Raw genomic sequence first — 21,451 nt, forward strand, 5'->3', positions numbered from 1 at the left:
TAAGGCTCAGTGTAGACTGTTATGTCCTTTTTTTTTTTTACATAGTCAGTTCAAAACGATGCACCACAGAATGCCAGGTCATTTTTGTCTGTGGCCTCAGAAGTAACCTAATAACCAAAGTCATTTATACACTGTGTGTCAGTGTATATTTGTAAACATTGTTTATATCCTCAATTACCTGCACTTGTACATAGCTTATTATTATTATTTGTTTTACTTGCTTATTCTATTATTATTTATTTATGTATTTTATTTTATATTCTAAATGCATAATGTTCCTACTGGTGTTTAGCAAACGAATTTCCCCCAGGATTTATTTCCGATTCTGCTATTGTATCCTATATTTGCCTGCTAAATCTTTAAAGCGTTCTTTGGGTAGAGGACACAAACAGCATGAGATAGCATGTGTGACTTATTGTCTGCAGAAACGACATGGAAACCAGAATGGGAGAGATGGGCTTTTTTTTTTCTCCACACATCCACTCTCACTGACATGATCTGATTTCAGCCTCAGCTGTCAGTCAGCGCGTCCTGCAGGCGGACCCCGCCTCCCGTGGAAACACAGGAGGTCGCCTGACACGTGATTCATTCAGTGTGGCGAAGCTGTAGGCTGAATGATTTCTACTGTACCGACGGGTCCTAAAACCCTACACCGTGGATGCGCGAGGAGACTGTGAGAAAGCCAGCTGTTTGGGAGCTTAATTCAGGTAATACTTTTCAAAACATTTCTCCTCTGGTTTGAACGTGCAGAAAACCCCACAATATACACATATATGTTTATTTACTTTGAAGCAGGTCTCTGTGTTGGTTTCCTCGAAGTCAAACTCAGTGACCACACTACAACACTTGACTTTTGCTTCGAGTTTGTTTCGCTTTAATCTGTTTAAACAAGGCTGTTAAGTGTTGCACAACATTGTTGCTTATTGTTGTTAAGTTTGGAGAGGAGTTCAAAGACTGTCAGCACTGTTGTGCTGTTAACCTACAGCTGCTCGTTGAAGTTGGACTTTCATTCTCATTGTTCGCTCATGTTTGCAACCTGGCTGACACGGACTGTCATGTGGACAGACAGACGGGGGGGAGACTTTTATTTCTTCAAAACTTTACACTTTCCTGATATGAGTGCACAGCTGCACAGCGACGTACAGTCAGTAGTCGTGTATTTTCCCTTTACAGTGTGAGGTCGGTGTAAAGAGTTACCAGATGTTGTGGGGAAATTCGTCGCTCAGTAACCGATGTTTGTTTCCTAGTAACTGACGTCACACGTTAAGAGGAACTGTGCAGTGAAAGTTGTCCAACGTAAGCGATACACACATCTCTTTAAAAGACATGGGAACGTTGTTGGGTTCACGTGTGTGTGTGTGTGTGTGTGTGTGTGTGTGTGTGTGTGTGTGTGTGTGTGCAGTTGTAGCCTATGGAGGTTTGTGTTGAGGTTGAACCGCCGCTGCCACAGCTTTGGGTGTAAACTTCTGTCTTCAAAAAGTGTAAACACAAGAGAGCAGCAGCAGCAGCAGCAAGGCGAGGCTGAAGCAAGTTCCCGGTTTGTACACAGGAGAGAGTAGGGTGAGGGACCCTTATACTCCACGAGACTTTTTCGCAGAACTTCTTGTTATAGACTATAGCCCAAAAGGGTGTCCTGTACTCCCCATTTTAAGGTTTTTAAAAGCCAGTTTTGCATTTGTGAAACTCCTAAATCTTAATGAAGAGAGAGGGGGGAAAAACAGTTTTGCCCAACAAAATGAGATATAGGCTACTGATTAAACATTGACTCTGTTAATTTGTAGATTCCAGTTAGCATACTATCTTGAAACACAGAAAAAGTGAAATCATGCTCTTGCGACTAACATAATAAAAATAATTGCCGATATATTGTCCATATTTGACAAGTCCAAAGTTGTTTAAACCCATTTGTGCTTGATTGGAAACATCTTACAGGTTATAACTTTGGGGTAACTTTAGTTGCTGTACTAAAACACTGCAAGTGGTGCAAACCAATAACAATATCTCCCACTATTGCCATTAGAGTTTCCCTTAACTGTTGAAAAATCATCTAACTCTAGAGCTGTAGTTGAGGGACTCTGCTCTGCTCAGACTCCTTTAAACCTTCAATAGCGGAAACTATTTCTTCAGCAATACAAGCTCTGCAGGACTGCTGCTGCTGCACGCTCGTAAACTTCAGGCCCCACAGGAACAAGGTCATTGCAGACCTCTAAAAAAAAGAAGAATTGGCTCAGAGTTCTCCTCTTAAAAAAAAAAAGCCGTTCTAAAAGCCGTCCTCTGATTGGAGCAGAAGCACGGTGTCTTAGTTGACGTTATGTCTTATGTAGTCTTCTTTTCAACTTGGCATTTTAGCAGTATTATTGATGTGTGTCTCATTGTTCCTTCAATACTCTGTGCTTTGTAATGTTCATTCCTGGAGTTCTTTTGACATGAATATGTTGTAGATCAGTCTCTGTTTTCTGACGTATGGAAATGCTATTAGTGGAATATGCACAATGTTGCAGCTGCACTTTTATTCTGGTCTTTTAGGCTGACAAAAAATGATCATGTCCATCAAAAGAAGCACCACCCCTCCAGTGTTTAGCAACAGACTGTAACCACTGATATTTATATTTTACGTTATAAAGTTTGAATGACGGTTAACAAAATGCATTTGGCTATCAGAGATCCATTAAAGAAGCAATATGTAACTCTGACACCTAGCATTTCATTTTGGTACTGCAGTGCTGTTTCGCCCCTGCCCCCCTCCTCCCAGGGTCGATGTGCACGTGGGTTGGCATGTCACTGACACAGAAGCTTCAGTGTTTAGTAGTGGTGTAACAGTACACGTCACCGGACCGGACCGTTTCAGTACAGGGCCTTCAGGCCGTTCTGCACGTGGACCATCCCGAGTATACACGGAACAAAAATGCCTCAATCTGTCTTACCACACAGACCGCAAAGCGGAAGCACACAACAAACTGCCCGAGGAATGGCAGCCACAACAAGTCAGCAGCTAGAGCTGGAGGACCCCCGCTATCTTTGAGGTCTCCATGTGGAAATATTTTGGTTTCCCATTTAAGAACAACAGTGGACAAAGGCGAGTTGACAAGACACGAGCAGTGTGCCGACATTGTTCAACGGTCATCGGCTACACTGCTGGTAAAACTTAACATAACTGGAACTAGGAGAAAGGAGTAACCAGGCAAACTCAACTCGCTTTGGCATTTAAACGGCCCTTTTTTGAGATTCTTTTGGTTGAAGGTTTCAGCATGATACAGTTATTGCAGTTTTTTTTAATTTAAAATGTTATTTAAATAGAAACCTGTTGATGCTGCACTTGAGAGAAAAAAAAAATCTAAATAAATGTTGATAAAAAAGCATTTGTGTCCACTGTTGTACCGAAAATGTACCGTACCAAAGCTTGAAAACTGAGGTCCATACCGAACTGAAATGTACTTTCATACAGAACTTTATGCTGATGTTTTAAAGGAGTTTCATTTAGTCAGCCGTCTGGAAATGGCAATAGCACCCAATTGTTTTGCGAGCAGCGCTGTTAAATTTAGTGAGTCGTACATTTAAAATAGCAGTTTTTCCAGCAAGAGACTTGTTATTTTATTAGTTCAAACTGTTTGTATTTAACAAATTAATGTTTCAATTAACTATTGTGCTGTGACAATGGTTTAGATAAAACAGAAACGTGGAAAAATATGCATTTTGTAGCTCCTTAATTATTATGATTTATTGATAATTGATCATTAATGTGTTCAACTGTGGGTTCAGGAAAATGACTGAAATGTGCATCCGTCATCAGCGTATTAAAAACATGTGGTTGCAATCATTTATTATCTGAACCAGCTTGCCCGCTTCCATTGCTGCAACACCTGGTTTGCGGTGCTACTTGACAAGGGGTGTCCAAAACCGTGATGTGGGGGTACCTTAAAACCGCCCTCCATTCTCTAGTCAAAACAAATCTAGACCACTCAGGACGGGAATCTAAACTCATAAGGAGGACATACTGGCTGCTGCAGTGTCGGAAACATAGCCTGTTTTCTCCATAACTGATGATACAGTAAGGTCATGTTATTATTGAATTCAGTAAATATGCAAGCATTCAAAGCCTATTACCTCTTTTAAAAACACCTGCAGTGTATTAAAGGAACAACCTTGCATTACGGTTTGCTTGCACTTTGTGGCACTAAAGTTTTTCTTGTTTTTTTTCTTGTTGCTGCATTGCAGCATTTTAGAGTCACACAGTAAGAGTACCACTTATTATGATTGAGCAATTTAAATTCTCTTGTGCGACGCCTCATTTAATTTTAGCTCTCAATCTTTGCTTTTCATGTTAGATGCCAATGTAGCCTGATATTTATTGTGCATTTATTTTTTTAAGATACACTTTTTACTATCATATATAACTTTGGATGGCACACACACTGACACACTTTTTTACTGGCTGCATTAGCAGAAATGTATTATGACACTAAGCAGCAGTACCTAGATGGCTAATTAAACCATTGCTGGCTTTGTTATCTCTGCCATGAATGTGAACGTGTTGGGCCGCCTGCCAGGAGGAGCATAGCCTCTGCACATGGGGCATGTGCACTAACCACTGTCCCACCAGCAAAATGTGTGTGAAGGTCCAACCTATTATTAAACTACTAAAGCTGTTTTCACACTGTCACAAACTTGTGAAAATATTCAAGGGATACTTCACCCATTTGCATTAAGCTTTGTATCATTAGAAACCTGTATTTATTTATAACCTGCAGTATTTTTGAGTGGTCGTGCATCTGGCCCTCATTTTGTCTTGAGATGAGAAAGCTCCATGTCTTTGACTGAAAAGCATCCAATGATGCAAAAATCGTCATTTTGCATCATCAGAGGCTGTTTGGGTGAGCAGGGATGAATCTACATCAGTGGTTCCTCCTGTTTTTGACCATTGCAGCTACAGACCTGTCACAGATCAACAAGCGGGAATTCCAAAACTTTTAATTCGCAATATTGCTTGGAAGCTATGCTAACAGGCTGGAAGAAAGCTTTTTAGATCCAAAAATGGTGGTAAAAGGCTGATGCAGGAATTGAAGCTGATGCAGGAATCGAAGCTCTCTGCTGCAAACAGGCTGCTGCTGTCTCAGCAGCCGGGGCACAAGCAGCCAGGAAAAGCAGATTCATGAGACGTGAAAGAGTGAAAAGGGTCTCCCTTTAGAAACATCAAATTATCATTAATAAGCTCATTTAGCTCAGTTGCATTGTGCTGTGTAAAGTCCAAGTCTGACTTTCCAGCTTTATGCCATCATTCAGCACAAGCTGGCATTGGGAGACCGTGCTTGTTTGTGGACATCTTTGGACGTTGTCACGCTAGTGGGTACTAATGGGGTCTATTAACGGCACTGTTGTGCTCAGGGACAAATAAGGTGATGGGATGCTTTAACACATAGACACAGCACAAACGTGTACGCTTCTTGGCAGGGTCTTCACTTCAACACAGTGTGATCAGCATATTATTGCATCCTTGTTCTCAGTCCAGGTTCATTTGATTGCCTCGTTATTACACGCGATGTTTGAGGGTCCACAGATACAGTTTGAATAAAACTTTGGGGAATCTGTTTCATTGCCAAATGTGAATCATTTAAATCAACCAAATATTTAGACATGGGCCATTGCCTGTTTGAGTCTCGTTATTTTTATTTTTGGATTAAGGAAACTTAGAACAGAATGGCCATTGAGATAAATCATTATTCATTCTCATTAGGTTTACCGTTGTGCAACTTAATAACAGACAGGAAGCTGGTTATTGGCCAGGGAACAGAGACACAGTAAAAGTAGACAAGAGGAAGATTCAAAGCAGTGCACAGAGCATTTAATGGGCAGCTATACAGAGGCTCTCAGCCTCAACTGATGTGATTTGAGGCTTGATGAATCCTTGTGTTGATCCTTGTGGTCGCCCAATGAGTTCATGACTGCGAATCATTCTCCCAGATTCACCCCTCATAATTCACAACTCCAAGAATAAACCCGTTTTAGCTCCTTTGTGATTTGCCGGACCTTGTCCTGACTTTGAACCCATCCGAGGTCCCAGAGCTCAGTGAGCAAGTGTTGAAAGAGTTAGCAATTGGGAAAGACATCCTTGTTTGTGGACATGTTGTGGATGTCACGCTAATGGTCCCTAATTGAGTCTATTAATGGCACTGCTGTGTTGTGTACGAGCTTGGTGACAGGACCCTGTGGTGCACAGGCACACTCAACCAGCAGGATTGTGCAAACTGTCCTGCCTCCCTACCCCACACTTACCATTTCATCATTTCAGATCACTGGCCTCAATTGCCCCTTGGCAAGGGAAGTTTTCTAAAAAGATATAAAATGCTGGCGCTGGTTGTTTTTTTAAATGTCTCTCACTAGAAAAATATGATTTTATTTAATCCTCCAGAAGTTTTCAACTATACCCCGATGAGTGATCAGTTTGGCTTTAAAATAAAAAAAGTGTCCCTGCAATGTTGACAGGTCAAATGTTACTTGTGCCGAAGACAGAAACAGCTTCATGGTCAGATAAATTGTTACTCTTGTTACAGCTCATGAGCTGAAATTACAGTGTTTCACATGAAAAGTAACTAACTGACTTGTTGAGTCCACTAGAGAGTAAGTGTTCAGGCTAGCTGCAGTCGAACACAGAGAAGAGTCTAACCGAGACACCTGCTTGTATGTCAGACAGCATGACATTCTTCAGACATTATGTCCATGGTTGGTCAACAACATGAAGAGAGAAATTTGTGTCATTACAGACACACGTCCTTAAAACAGAACAAAAGAATCAGAAATTTAAAAACAGACATTAATCAAATGTCCACCCCGTCTATTGCTGTACAAGTATTGCAACAGAAATCAGCCTGACAACATCAAATAACCTGGTGCGACACATCGAAGGGCCAGACTTTTTTCTTTGCTCTTAACACCTAGTGCAACAGACTAGTTAAAAAAAAAAGAAAAAAAAAGAACATTACAGGAGCTCCCTCTTAAGCCTGGTTCACACGGCAGGATAATTACGCCGATTTTAGCCCAGATTCTCCCCTTCCGATAATCTTAAGGACGCCCCGATCATCATAAAATAATCTTATAAGATCATCCTGCCGTGTGTGGTGTGTTCAGACTGCTCTCGTCTGGTCGGAAGAACGTCGGGACCGCTCCGATCTCAAATTGGGGATATTCAACATGTTGGATTGTTTTGGCCCGATCTCTCATCATGTGTGGTGTCCCCCGAGGGGAAAACGAGCATGAGCCTGTTGAATGTGACGCGTAGCCAATCAGAAAGCGAGGTGACGTAGTAGCGAAAATACCGGGAGCAAAACAACTACTCACCTCCATGTCAACATGTAGCAAGTACAGCTCATGCTCCCGTAGTCTCCGCTCCTTTGACCGACGCCTCTTTTTAAAACGTTTTTAACACGTTTTTTGTTTTTCAGTTAAAAACACAGTAAAACGATCCCTATTACATCCTCTTCGTCCGTTTGTTGACTCTGGAAACACGTTTAATCTCGAGAGGTTTTGCGAGATTTCCCGTCTGATCGGGGGACGTTCGCGAGTGAAATCGGTTCGTGTGTGGTGTGTTGATGTTGCCGTGTGGCCGCACACCACACACTGTACGACCGAAACTGTAAAACCTCCGATTATTTATCGCCATGTGTGTGGTCTCTACAGTTTGGGAAATCGGCCGACAATTTTAAAATCCTGCCGTGTGAACCGGCCTTTATCTGAGCAATTTATTCTCCAACAATATTCCCATGAACAGGCGGCGAATCACCTCAAAGGTGTATTTCATGTCCCTTGGATCGTCAAGGCTCGGCATGTAAACTAATCCCATCGGATTGGAAAGGGTGTTGGGTACATCACACACGAATCCACTGGCAACCTTTTCCTCGATCACCGTTATAAGAAGCTGGAAGGGGTTTGTTAACGTCTTCCCCGACCAGTAGGATTCCAATCAACATTTCCTTGATGACTTCCGCTTAAGTACCATAGCAAAAATAGAGCACTGTTAGTATTACATGCTAAGGTTTTGTGACCCAAATGTGTTAAACTATAACATTTCTGGAACACAAAGAGTCAGTGCTTCCTCCATAAATAATAGATTCTTGCTAGTCTAATCTAATCTTTGTCACAGGCTCTCACTGAGAAACAAAAAATCATTTTAGGACAGTATGAACGGTTATGAAATTGTGAAGTGGATAATGTGTATTATAGCTGAAGACTGAAAACAGTACGTGGGTAAAGAGAGACAGTGACATTAAAAGAATGTGAGTAGGGGGGAAAGGGAAGTTGAGTTGCTTTTGTCATTCACAGGACCTGGTATCCCACATGGAAAGACGCTCCTTCCTGCCTTTTATTTGTCCATGAATAAATAGCCTTCTGTTGCCAGGGTAACACAAAAGTGTTTGTCTCTTAACATAAACGGAATGTAAATGTGTATCACGCTGAGCTCTTTTAATCTACTTCAGTCTTGAGGAGCAGTGAACACAGCACTTTACAAAGAAAAAGTTGTAGAGTTAATCAGAGTTGCAGAGTGTTTCCCTGCATGGCCTTGTGAAACACTCTTTATATTTCAATGCCAACCTGTGAAAGTAAGGATGTAGATTTAAGTCAAATGTAAACAGATTAAGGACTTTAATCATTAAACATTGTAAGTTATGCTTCAGAAAAAAACTTGTGTGCAAAGCCCTTATCAGTGCTGCCCTCAAGGCCCTGACAGTCCAAGCAGACCGCAAAGAAATCGTGGTGACGCCTGTGGCGTCGATGTACAGCACCTTGAGTCTTGGCCAAAAAGTTGCACTAGAGCACACGGCACAAACTACTGCAGACAGCCAACCACAGCGTACGTTCTGTATGCGTGAGATGCAATAGCTCCCCATGCCCATTCAACATGTGGAACTGGACACACCACAAAAACCAAGGCGACTATCGCTCACTGATGGGACAGATGGCCAACAGTCTCCTAGGTGTATTCAAGTTACAGTCTTCACTGGGAAAAAGTCATGTGACATGTTTGCTTTAATCTGGCTGAATCAGGACTCAAATCAAGTAATACATTTAGACTGGTTGATAATGCCAGTTACTTCTACAGATGATTCAGACAAGGGGCTATTTAAGGAATATTTGTTTGTGTGTACTTGAAGCCATTTTCCATTGAACACATCTCCAGAGCTTTATTGATATTGAACTGAACAGCTGTCTAAACAGGCTGGTCCAAAGCTAAACGAAAACTGACAGGTTTTAAATGATGAAACAAGCCTGCATGTTCGACTGTATCCTCGATCTCATGTGTTAACTACTACATTAGCATCTGTGCACAACTTTAATGAAGCGACAAGTGTCAAGCACAGTAGTATCATTTTGGGTCCAGCTCAACGTTACTTTGAAATATTGAGTTCTACAGTATACTCGTCTTATGTTTTAAGTGCATGTGCATGCGGATGTTTTGGCACATTGGCTCTGACATCATCCCTGCCTGCAGTGAGGGAAATCATGACAGTAGATATCTTTCTTAAGAGACTAACAGTGAGGGCTTACAGGTGGAGCATGCTGCGTCACACAGCCATACTCGTCCTCGTCTTCTCTCTCGAGTTCTTCCTCCTGCCTGTGATCCCTAAATCAGTGTCATTAATCCATATAAAAGGATATCGTCATTCTCAAAATGCAGAGCGAGTTATGTAAAAAGAGGAGGATTTGACTACTGACTGAGCTGGACTATAAAAACCAAACACACAAAATTTGTTTATGACTACTGTTTTGCTCATCATAAAGAAATCATAAGATACAGCAGTATAATGACTGATAATGCAGGTTTGCGACACATATATTTAATTGACACATTAAAATAACAGACGTGTGAAGCGCCGTCGTCTTATTTCGTCGTCTTTCACACATGCACTGCACTCTGAAGTGTTTCAGACATTGTCTGATTTGGTTTATGCACACAAACTGCCAAATCTATTCGTGTGGACTTTTCACCTGCCAGACTTTTTGTAAAAAGACTGAAGCAAGAAGTCTGGATGAGTCGATGTGTGAACACAGCAGGTGATCATATTTCTGCGATCAAGAGGGTGGGGTGATGTTGTCCTCCATGTTGAGCTGAGCATCTCTGCTTGATGCTCTCATTTGTTTTACTACTACATATCTATTGGAAAAATGCAAGTGTTGTTAATACACTCCTGACCATTATAGACATCATTAAGACTCCTCCTTTTTCTCCTGCCTGCTGTACAGATGAAAGAAAGTGCGGCTGCAGACCTCACCTCTCAGGCCACTTGCATTGCAGGCTGCCAGAACCGACCTGAGAGTGGAGGTCTGTTCTGAGGTACCCACCTCAACTTAACCAAACTTTTGCGTATTTTGAGTTATGAGAATGTGACTGACAATCATATCACTGACATCTCCCACCCGTTCGTCAGGTGCATTTGCGAAAGCCAATTCTGGGAATGTCAGCTTCTGGATGTCCTGAAATGATCAAGAATGTGTAAAAGGGGCTCTCGTGTCCTTTCTTTCCCTCTTTTGATGACACCTCAGCAGGGAGGGACCAAGGGAAGGAGATGAGAAAATGAATTAGGGGGAGAAAAAATTGGGAAAAGGCTGAAGCGTACCCACAGCTCTGTGACAAGAACATACATCCCCCCCCGTCCCATTCAATGCCTGTGCTCGTCGACTTGTCCCCGTTCAGCCCACATCTGATTGATGTGATGTCCTGCGGTCACAACCGGCCTTGTTCACTGACAAACATGAACAAGCAGCACAGCATCAAGTTACTGCAGGTTATTTCACGCTACACAGAGCTCTTGCGCTCACTCACTCCCTTGTAGCCTGCTTCTCTCACTCACTTTCTTTTACCCTTATCATGTCACCTGTGTCACACTGAGTTTAAACCTCCATACATTTAAATGAGGATGCCCTCAGTTGAACCAATAAGAGTCGAGGCCCATCACAGTATTCTGCCTCTGCCTGCAAGCAAGGAGACACACTCATTTTCCTTCAGGGATTTTCCCTCTGTGCTATTATTGCTCACGGTAAATACTCAACTATTTCTGCTGTCAACAAAGAAAATCAGGAACATGTCAGTCAGCAGCATACTGGCGTAGAGTAATCCCACTCTCTAGCTGAATAATTCATAGACAATTAGGGCTGAGAGGCTGAAGCTGTCTCCATGGCACAAGTGCATTTTCAATGATTCATTTTATGAGCTATGCAAGGGGTCTCTTAATTGTTGTTTACTGCTCGCTGCCCGACCACATGTTATTTTTATGCTGTCGTGATTACTCCCGGCAGCGCTTGGAGTGCTTGGGAAATGAAGTCCATTAAGGGGTCCTGAGAGTTGTTTTCCTGTCGAGTGGCGAGCAACGTCTCCAGCTTCTAACTTTGCTGCACGAGAACAATAAATCTCATCCAATCTTGACTGGCAGGGAATTACATGTGAGGAATGAAGAGATGCAGGTATCATTTTAATGTTCTGAAGACACTTGTACCTGCAGTGTTTTAAAAAGATTTATGTTCATAAGGTCCCCGATGAGAAGTTTAAATTGCAGGAAATATTGATCATATTGAAAGGACAATAAAAAGCTGCACAAGCATGGCTGACTTCTGACTGGAACCAAAATACAGGTTGACGGTGTCAGACAAAGGGCAGACTTCACTTGGCCTGTTTCGTGTGTTTGTATGTGTGTGTGTGTGGCAAAGGGAGAAAGTGAGAGGGCTAAATGCCTGTGGTCATTGCTGACATAGTGTGACAAGCTGTAAAAGCACAGTCGGAATTCTTGGGTGACAGACGACCCCTTCAACAAAAAAAGTCATCTGGACCTGTGAACAGCTCCGCTGCCCTCCAGTCGACACACACTGAGATCCTCTGAGGTTCTATTGAGGTTCTACTGAGGTCCCGATCCTCAATAGAACCTGGGTAAAAGTATTTGATTATTTAAACTAGGATTTTAGAAACATTCTCTTGGCTCAAAGAAATAAGCCTTTAAATTTAAATGTTGGCACTCTGCTGTGCTACTTTTTACAGTCTTTTAATGACTTTAAAGTAGATGATGATGAATTGGTCTGGGGTAATATGAATTTTTCTTTTTGCACACACAGACTTAATGGACAAATGAATGTTCAAGGGCAGGATGAAAGAAAAAAAAAAGTGTGAGGACTGCACTGACCAATAGAAAAGCTTCACAAAATCATTGAATAAGAGAGTGACCATAACAACCCCAGTCAATGTGTTGCTAGGAGCGACTGTAATGGTATTCAAATGAAAAATGTTTCCACCATTTATTAAAAAAAAATAAATCTTGTAAAAGTACTCTTGTCTGAAGAGCAAGGTATCGGCCAGTAGTCATCCTAACTCGCAACTATACTTTCACGTCACAGTTTGACAGCAAAACTGAAGCAAATTCTTTGGTGGATTAAAAACAAAACTTCAGATATCTTAACATTCCTTATTTCTACACGGACCGGGAAAAGGAATGAGCTTAACCACATTTACTCATGGGATTTGTTTTTGAACTACGATCATTTCTGATAAGTGAAGTAAAACCCTGCAGAATACTGGCAGCAACGTGTTTCCATCAGATTTTCTTTGGCCATGCAATGCTTGCACCTTCTTTCCCTTGAACTCATTCATTTGACAGTAATTCGCTTCAGTAGCTTTAAATGTAAGCGCAACAACAAAGAGAACGTGTTTTGTGTGTATTTGTTTTTAGGTTGAGACTTGAAGGCAGCACATACTCACTTTGTTGTGGCGGCCTCTGTGGTATTTTCTAATGATTGATTGCAGCTCTCATCATTGTGTTCAGGTCTGTTGACACCTGTCCTGTGACAGAGGTGAATTTGAACTTCTGTTGGTTAGGGTTGAATTGCCAGAGGCTTCCCTGCATGTGTGTTTACATTCTCCTCGCAGTTTTGATTGCATAACACACCAGACACTATGAAACATTTTCTTCTTCTGTCTCGTCTGTTATGGACTCTGATGTCAGTCTTAAGCCTCCAGGAAGTCCCTGTTTGTATTTCACTACAGGCCCTGCTACAGAGAGGAGCCTTTCATTAACACATGAACTGCAACAGGTAACCGTTCAAGCTGTGGAAGGAGAGATGGACCGGTGTTATTTGAAGCTTTGAATCAATGTTTTTCTGTGTTTTGATTCAGACCACATTGACAATCTTTGCCTGACTGGGTGTGGTTACGATTCTGATGGAGGCTTGCACTGTTAGCTGTGGCATTTCCATTATGTAAACATGCTGTGATTTGACTTAATCCAGATGCTTCAAGTGAAACCATATTCATTCAATAACAATAACAAACAGAAATGTGAGACAAACCTTACTTTGTGGGAGCACTGTTGCATGATAACTGCTTTTTTCTTAACCACAATTTTAACCAGCAAATGTACTTTTCTAATGATTGTTTTCCAGCATCAACAAAGAGCTTTACAAGGGCTGCTGTTTGCCAAGTGCGTAGGACGCATGCACCATGTAAAGAGGCTATAAGTCTTCGAAGCGAGCCTCTAGGTTCAAGTCTGACCTGTGCCTCCCTTCCCCACTAGCCACTGTTCTATCCCTTCAATAAAAAGAGTCATTTCTTTCGCTTCTGCTCTATGATAGAGAGGTTCTGATAACATACTGTGCGTTCCATCCCAATAGTGATTCTGATTTATTTCTAGACTTGTGTATCTTTAAGTCCGATATCAAGTAAAAACATGCACATTGTTTAACAGCTGACGATCGCACTATTAAAACTGTCAACTTAAAGATTATCCCTTAAAGGTCCCACATTTCTGCTTTTATCTGCTCTTTAGTGTGTTTTCCAGGTGTCTTGAGCATGATTAGGAACATCTATGTGCACAAATTCAAAGTCCATGGAAACGCATCTTGATGTTAGCTGTCGCACGAGCTGCCTGTTATGCTCGGTCCCTAGCCCCCCCTGAATGAAATTTGTCAGTGTTACATCTTGCCTGTGTGATATTACTGATCCAAGCCCATTGGCTTGTTGTAGCAGGACCGAGCTTGTGCTCCAAGCCTGTGCAACATCTGTGCTGAGCGACTGACCAATTACAACAGAGCTGAACAGGCACGGCCAAGCAGATCAGACTCGGCCCACGTGCTGACCCTGATCGTGGGAGATTCAGAGCGTTGCACACACAGGTAGATGAGAGACACTGCATGGAGCGGCAGCACATGAAAACAGACACTTTTTTTCGAACATCAGCGATCGTGAATGTACTTTAGTCGGCACATAAATTAGATGAACTCAAAAAAGGGCATGATATGGGACTGTTAAACCTGAAACCTTGCAAACAAACCTTGCAAAATATTTTACAGATAGGATATTTTGTAAAATATTGGGAAACTGCCGGAAATTTCTTATCACTGATTCAAGCTACGATCCCTTTCAGCACTGCTCTGTCTGTTTTTCCAAATGTCTTGAGGTCCTCTCTACCATGCCTGAAAAGAAATTTGCCTGTGGCAGCTATAATGAATCCACAGTCGAAGCACAGCACAACCTGACATGTTTTCTTGTAACTTAATTTCAGGTTTTCTCAATTGATGACTTTGGCTGTGACTGGGAGCCTCACCTTGGCAGCCACACTCAAGCTGACAGCTGAGCCTTCACATTAAACACTTAGCTTAGGCAGCAAGTCGTTTCATTTAACTTTTTTTTGTAAAAGGGAAAATACCAAGAACTAAAAGATGCAAATGCACCCAAGCAAGCTGAAAGCCCTGTTTATAGCGACGGCCCCTTTTTAAAGTTGACGTTGTTTGCAACCCATAATATTAATGTCAAACGATATGATGCATGATAGTACAAGTTACTACACTACTGTAAAACAACATTACAGTGAAATGAAACCATGCTCTAATAGTCTGGAAAACCGATGGGACGAGTATTCATTTAAAGGCAGGGTAGGTAATTTTCTCCAGATACACTTTTTAAGATTTGTCCTGAGAGAGGACTTGTGCTCTAAAAAAGAAACAAAGAAAATCTGCCATCTGTAGCACCTGTAAACATGTAAAAACTTTAACCAGTATCTGCACTCAGGTACAAGTTTTGTGAACCAATCACGCCTAAAGTGTGACTGAGTTTAGTATTGTTCCTCCCTTGCCTCAGGTGAAAACGGGCGTTTCTGTGCACTAGCATCCCATAATGAACACTGAGTAAAAATAATTTATTTTATGTTTTATGTCTTTAAATATAGAGGTTAAATATCTGATTATCAGTGTGCAGTATGACCCTCTAAATGGAACTTTTTTTTTTTCTGCCTCACCCTCTCACAGCCCCACTGTTTTATTTGAAGAAAATCCTGCCGCAACACGCCGCTGAGGTTTCCACCTGTGGCTCAGAGTGATGAAGCCTTAAGAAACAGCTCCACCTCTGTCCCTCCTCGGCCTGACGCTTCCACCTGGCAGCAGAGACTTGGCTGGAAAGCACATGGTGGCGTCTCCTGCCGCCAAGGAGGGGCGCTGACACGCTCACTGCTCACCTCTTCGCCCTCATCAAATCTGCCCGGCAACAAGAACCACAACAATGAGCTCTCACACACAAACAGGTAAGATGGAAAAAAGGCATGAAGTATTCAAAAACAAGACTCTTTCCACAAGTTATAGTTGCTTTGAAATTGTTGCGGTAAAAAGTGATATCATTATTTTTATGCCTTTGCTTGATTTTACAAAAGGACAATGATACTATTTATTATGAATTTCTTTGATCGGCTTTATTTATCCACACTATTCTGCACAATCCTGTCATATATGGATCAATGCAAAAAAGGACCTGTTTAGTTTCAAGTTTGCATGCTTCTTTTTTGAATTATCATCCAAGCTTAGTTAACACACGATAAGTTTATTGTCAGCAGATATAATAAAAAGTTAGCTTGAACCCCCGTTCTTTTTATGACGTGGTTGATGAATTGGTTTCTCCTCAGTCAAACACCAAACTTTTATTTCATGCATTTTCTCCGAGAGCTCCTCCATCTTCTGAAGGGCGAGTGAAATTAAAAGAGTTAACGTTTTGGAAATGTTTAGCATGTCAGAGATCCATCCTGATGTTTAGTCTGATAAAAGCTGTTACTGCCATCTTAACATGTAGATTTTATTTTTGCGGAATAATAAAAGATACAAATTCACCACGCCATTGTTGCTAATGTTGTTTCGAGTCGGAGAAGATGTTTTATTAGTGTTGTTTTGTTCGCCATGTCATGGTTGGGCCAGTGATTAATTTATATCCTTATACTGAAGTTTACTTTCATTAAGATAGCTGTTCAACAGATTATTGTACCTCCCAGAATATGGTGGCAAAGGACATTAGGTAATCAACCCGGAGACCAGAGAAAATTCAGACCAAGTTTTAAATTGCTGTTAAGCAACTTTCCCACATGTGGTGTTGTTTTCTGGTCATAAATTCTATTTCACAGTTGGTTTCTTTTTGCATGCTCAAAAATTAATTCCCTGCTCTGCTTAATCTTAACCAATGGGAGCTCCCCATGTGGCTGATTGGACTCAACAACCCTCTTAGCTAAAATCACAACCATGATGCAGATCTTCTTTTTCCTCTTTGGCAACTGCAGACCACAGTGGACAAAGGGACAATTGTTTCCTCCCGTACCCATCATGCTTTAGCTTAGTCTTGGTCGTATTAAACCCAATGATGTCACTGCTATTGATTAAATGTTGTGGTCCTGTGTGGCACAATTTGGGTTACTGACATCACTTTCTTTTCTCTTGAACTGTGAGTAAGGACATGGTGTTGTCTCTGCCAAATGGTGTGCGTCAGAAAGGAGGTTTTAGGTCATCCTGAGCGCTTTTATTTTCTTCTTCTTTCCTTTTTTTTGGTACTACATTGTGTTATGTAAGTGGAACCTTGGATTGGAACATGTATTTCCTTTTGTCCTCATTTTCGGGTAATTTTATTTCTCTGTCTATTCTCAGATCCCATGTGCATTTTTTTTCCTCCAAAACATTTGAAGTTTCTGAAATAACCTCAAGGTATTGGATTACAATTGAGCTGCCGTCAGTCCTGGGGTATGCTTGTCATTGTCCGGATTATTTCCTCGACGTCATTTGACTTGTTTTTGCTTCTATGATAATAATCCTTACCTAATACCCAATAAACCTTTGAAATAATGGAAAAAACAGCCAAAAAGTGGATCCCTAATCGTCAGTACACTTTCAGCACTGTAAATCTTCCATAAACTCTTTAAATCTTTGTTACTACCTTAAATGATGTCAGTTAAAGAAGAAATGTAATTTTTAAAAATATATATATTTCTTATGATTCATAAAGAAGCCAAATGTTCCAAACATTACTCCCAACACTGAAAATAAGTATTGGAAAGATCTGTTGACATTTGGTATCAAGCCAATACATTTCTCCTTCCAGACTTTCCTTCACCTTGAGGAGCTCTGAAATTAAGAATGAAGCTTTCACTACTCAATTTGCCCTCCTGTTAGCAGTTCATTTTCCCCTTGTCGCCCTCCTGTCTGTGCAGTGTTGCTAAGCCTTTTTTCCCCCTCCACATATGACAGATCATCATTTCCCATTCTCGAACCACCATTTTAGAGCACTGAAGAGGCCTTTTGTCCGACTTAAACTTGGGTGGCAAAGGCTGGCATGTTGACATGCTACTTGGCATTTTGGAACTGGGTTTATGGCCTTGGAGCCGGAGTGAGAACACACACACAGGCAAACTCTCTCATCCCAACAAGACCACCCCCCCCATTCCCCCTTCTCCAGTGGCAGTAATCGGTGGCAGGTCCTGGCTGAGGGGGGATCTTGCGTCAATAAATCGTCATGCAGAGCGACTCCCCTGCCTGGAACACAAACACAGAGAGGGGCCGTCTGCTGCAGGAGGCCTTGTGTAGCTTGTTAAACCCCATCTGAGGCTTGAACAGTCTGACCATGAAGAAAACTCATGCTGGGTTTAGTAGATGATGGTATTGTTTACAAGTCTGAGTTGGTACTTTATTTGTTGGAGTTATCCCAACCTTTGGTGTTCTAGTTGTTGTTAGCTGAAAGTCAGGCTTGAAGCAAGAACACTCTTGGGAGTCTGCCATTTCTTTGTGTCTGCTAGTATGCAGGTATGTTTGCACATTAGTACTGACTTTTCTCTGATGTGTTCAGTAGGACTCATGGCTCTCACACACTGCTGGTTCTGACGCTCCTGTTGATCTGCTAACGGAGGTAGTAACATACTGGAGGCATAACAACGTGAATATGGTGATGTGTAAAGTAGTAGCCGGCAGTACAGAACAGCGCTATGTGTGTTTGTGTGTGTCCTGCATATGTGAAGCTCCCTGTATTTCTTCCCATGCAGTACCCTTTTGCAGTGCTTGGACAACCAAGAGTTTGATGTTCCTGGAATGGCAAGAATAAACCTCACAGATGATTGTTGCCTCTTTCTACTGTACATCTCCCTCTGTCAGCGGCTCAGTTTGTAGAGGTGGTTGTCTCTCAACCAGAAGGTTGACTCCAGCTCCTGCAGCAACATGTCCGATGTGTCCTTGGGCAAGACACCCCAAATTGCTCCCACGGCTTCGTCGGCAGCGGAGGGACATGTATAAATGGTCTCTCAGTTACTTCTGATGGTCACTCTACATAGCAACCTCTGCCTTCAGTGTGTGAGTGTGTAGGTGTAACGTGGTGGAAAAGCACTTTAAGTCTAAAGACTAGAAGTGCTATATTAGCTCAAGTCTATTTACCATTTGTCCACTTTCAAACCCAACCCAGTTACAGCAGTTTGATGTTCTACATGAGTCTGGTTCTGCCCCATATTTCTGCCTGATAAAATATTTTTCCAAACCATTGCTACATTACTGGATGCTGCTTATTGCTTTGCTCATGGTGGATTCATGTTGGATCTCTGTGTAAAAATAAAACTAAGAATACAATCTAGATCATGCTCTGTTTGCATGTGTGTTTCCATCTATCCCTGCATCCACACGTGAGTTCACATCTTTCAACAAATGCATTGAACAAAAGTCAAACAGAAGAGCCCAGCAGAGTGTAGGCAAAAGGAAACCTTTTACTTTAACTTGCATGTTTTTAGAGAGGGTCATTTTAAAGGGTGTTACTTTTTTCTTTCTGTCAGTCACTGCTGCAGTGTTGAGGTACAGAATGGGAGACGCTACGAGGACTTGGTTTTTAAAATAAACACGAGAATCGCACCTCCTCACTTTTTCTCATTCAGGCTGCTGATGCTCGGCAGATGGTTGTGAATTATTCATGTCAAGTTTTTGGGACGAGCACGGCCATGTGTAGATTGTTATCCCAGAAATTTTTTTTCACAATCAGTGAGGAAGGGAGCTGTGAGTGAGAGGGCTCACGGCACAATAAGTGCTATATAAAAGATGGTGGAGTGTTAAGCTGCTAATGCCAAATAAGACTGTTGTTATTGTTTTCCCCGCTGTGATCAATGAAGCGCTGGTATGTCATTACGTAGGATGTAAGTTTCTTTTTTATTGACAATGTGACAATCTGTGTTTGATTGTTTTGTCATCAACTTTAGGACCATGTCTTGTTTTGACATTAAGTTTTTCGTGCTTTGAGAATAAAAACCATATTACTGCATTATAAAGCATTTACCATTTACTGCTGAATTATGAATGCAGCTATGAGACTTTTAAGCATTTCTTGAGACACTTTGCTCGTTAAAGGTTCGGCTTTGTATGGCTTTATTTAGAGATGGGCTTAGTGAATAGAGTCAGAAATCTGGTAGCGAGAGGAGAGAGTGGGGAATGCAGGAAAGGAGCCACAGGTCGGATTTGAACCTGAGCTGTCCGCTTTGAGGACTAAAGCCTCCGTACATGATGGGGTGCCCAATAACCGCTCGGCTACCAGCGCCCACCTCCCGTCAGATTTGAGTGAAATGTTTTGCAGATTTTAGTTTTTGGGTCAAGTTTCCCGTTTGAGAAAATTTGAAGCATCTTATTTCTGCCTGCGCTCAAGCAGAGTAAAAGTGTATATTGAGTAACCAAATGTCATCTGAAGCGTTAGATTTAGAGGTAATCAAAGCTGCTGTATAATGTGCTTCTGAAATAGGACTTTCTAATTCTCTCACATGCCCTTTTATTCTCTTCTGTCACTCATTTCCTATCTGTCTTCTTTTTACTCTGTCTCAGTTTTAATCAGGAACTGTAATAAGGACTCACAGTGGGAGCTATCAAAAGCCCTGCAGTGGTGGATTAAAAGAGAGTGGCTAGTGTCTGGGCCAGGCCAATGGAAAAGGAAGAATAATCTTCAAAAAGGGAGCTTAACCCCTGCTGGCCCACACCGAGGATTCCTCGTTTACAGGGGCCATCGTAACGGGGAGAAAGCTCAGGCTGTTAATTGATATGTACGTCTTCACTTTTAGAAAGTTGTCTTAACTCATTGAGACTAAGAAGCAGAAATGAAGTTCAGCTCTAGTTATTCAGGAAGTTTTGAGGGAGAGGGATGGTGTTCTGAATGTGTGCAGCTGCACTCACAGTTACAGCTACTATCTAGTGATTGTCCAGAGAGAGAGCCAGAGGGACACAATAGCACTCTTCTCCTATCTCTGTTTGATGCATTTGAGTGCTGCACAAATGTTATTGTTCTCATTTATCCTTGGCTCTGCAAAAATCTTCCTCAATGGAACGATGGATGGGAATGAGAGTTGTCACAGACTAAACAGAAGCCCTTTTTTTAACAGAACAATGGAAGTTGCTGAGGAGAAACAAGATTACTGCCTCATTGTTGTCTTCCTCTCCACAGCTTCTTTTTTTTCCTCCAGAATATTCCACTCAAGTAATCTCATTGCCAGATGAAACAAGTGTGCAATTTAGCCTTATTATTTAGCATTCAAAGCTTTGCTTCTGCAGGAACGGAAGTTCACAATTGAATTATATTTTTGTACTCAAACTGCTGGGTCTGTTGTTTCAAATCCACGAGGATTCACCATTCTTCTGTTTGTACTTTCACTATTAATTATTCCAGGGTGTTTTGATTGATGTTAAGTCTTTCCTAGGTAATGTGGCTTTCGCTTTTTAATTTAAAAAAAAAAAGAAAAAAAAAAGACTTACTTATTGTGTTTCTTATCTTTATGCTTTTTCCTCTGGCAGTCAGGGAAGTGAGTCGTCTCGAGGCTTAATCCCACATGTGCTGTCACTCTGCAGGGAACAGTATGTTAGTAAGACTCAGAGGCTGTTAAGTCAAGGGAGTTAAAAGATATTACATTTATTCCATGAAAATAAACATGATATTTAATAATATCAACATGTCTGCCAGTATAAAATTCAGGTTAAATCAAATCTAGAGCCAGAAAATGCTATGAGCTCCAGTTAACTCAATCAATACATTTTTATCCACTTTAATTGAAGCAGCGTAATTTGGTTTTTACATGTTTACTGATTTCTAGGCTTTTTAATAAAATGATGAACAATATTTGATTATTTGTTTTCGTAATAAAATATTTTGGCATGGAAAATTTTAAAAAAAAGA

The 21,451-nt window shown here is 41.4% G+C and overlaps 1 protein-coding gene across 4 annotated transcripts in view; it reads left to right on the forward strand.

The window, feature by feature from the left end:
* The first annotated feature begins 549 nt into the window (after nt 1-549).
* The window catches only part of hdac4 (histone deacetylase 4), a 119,152-nt gene continuing 98,250 nt past the window's right edge, over nt 550-21,451 (forward strand). Inside the window, exons 1-3 of one of the 4 annotated variants that reach the window (XM_079357305.1) lie at nt 550-707; nt 2,932-3,076; nt 15,274-15,545. In XM_079357305.1, the coding sequence (XP_079213431.1) occupies nt 15,524-15,545 (22 nt within the window). In that variant the 5' untranslated portion in view covers nt 550-707; nt 2,932-3,076; nt 15,274-15,523. Of the gene's footprint in view, nt 708-2,931; nt 3,077-14,059; nt 14,143-15,273; nt 15,546-21,451 lie in introns of those variants that run through there. The other 3 variants (XM_079357306.1, XM_079357307.1, XM_079357308.1) reach the window with 3 other exon arrangements.

This window comes from Symphodus melops (assembly GCF_947650265.1).
Source record: "Symphodus melops genome assembly, chromosome: 12".
NCBI lineage: Eukaryota > Metazoa > Chordata > Actinopteri > Labriformes > Labridae > Symphodus > Symphodus melops.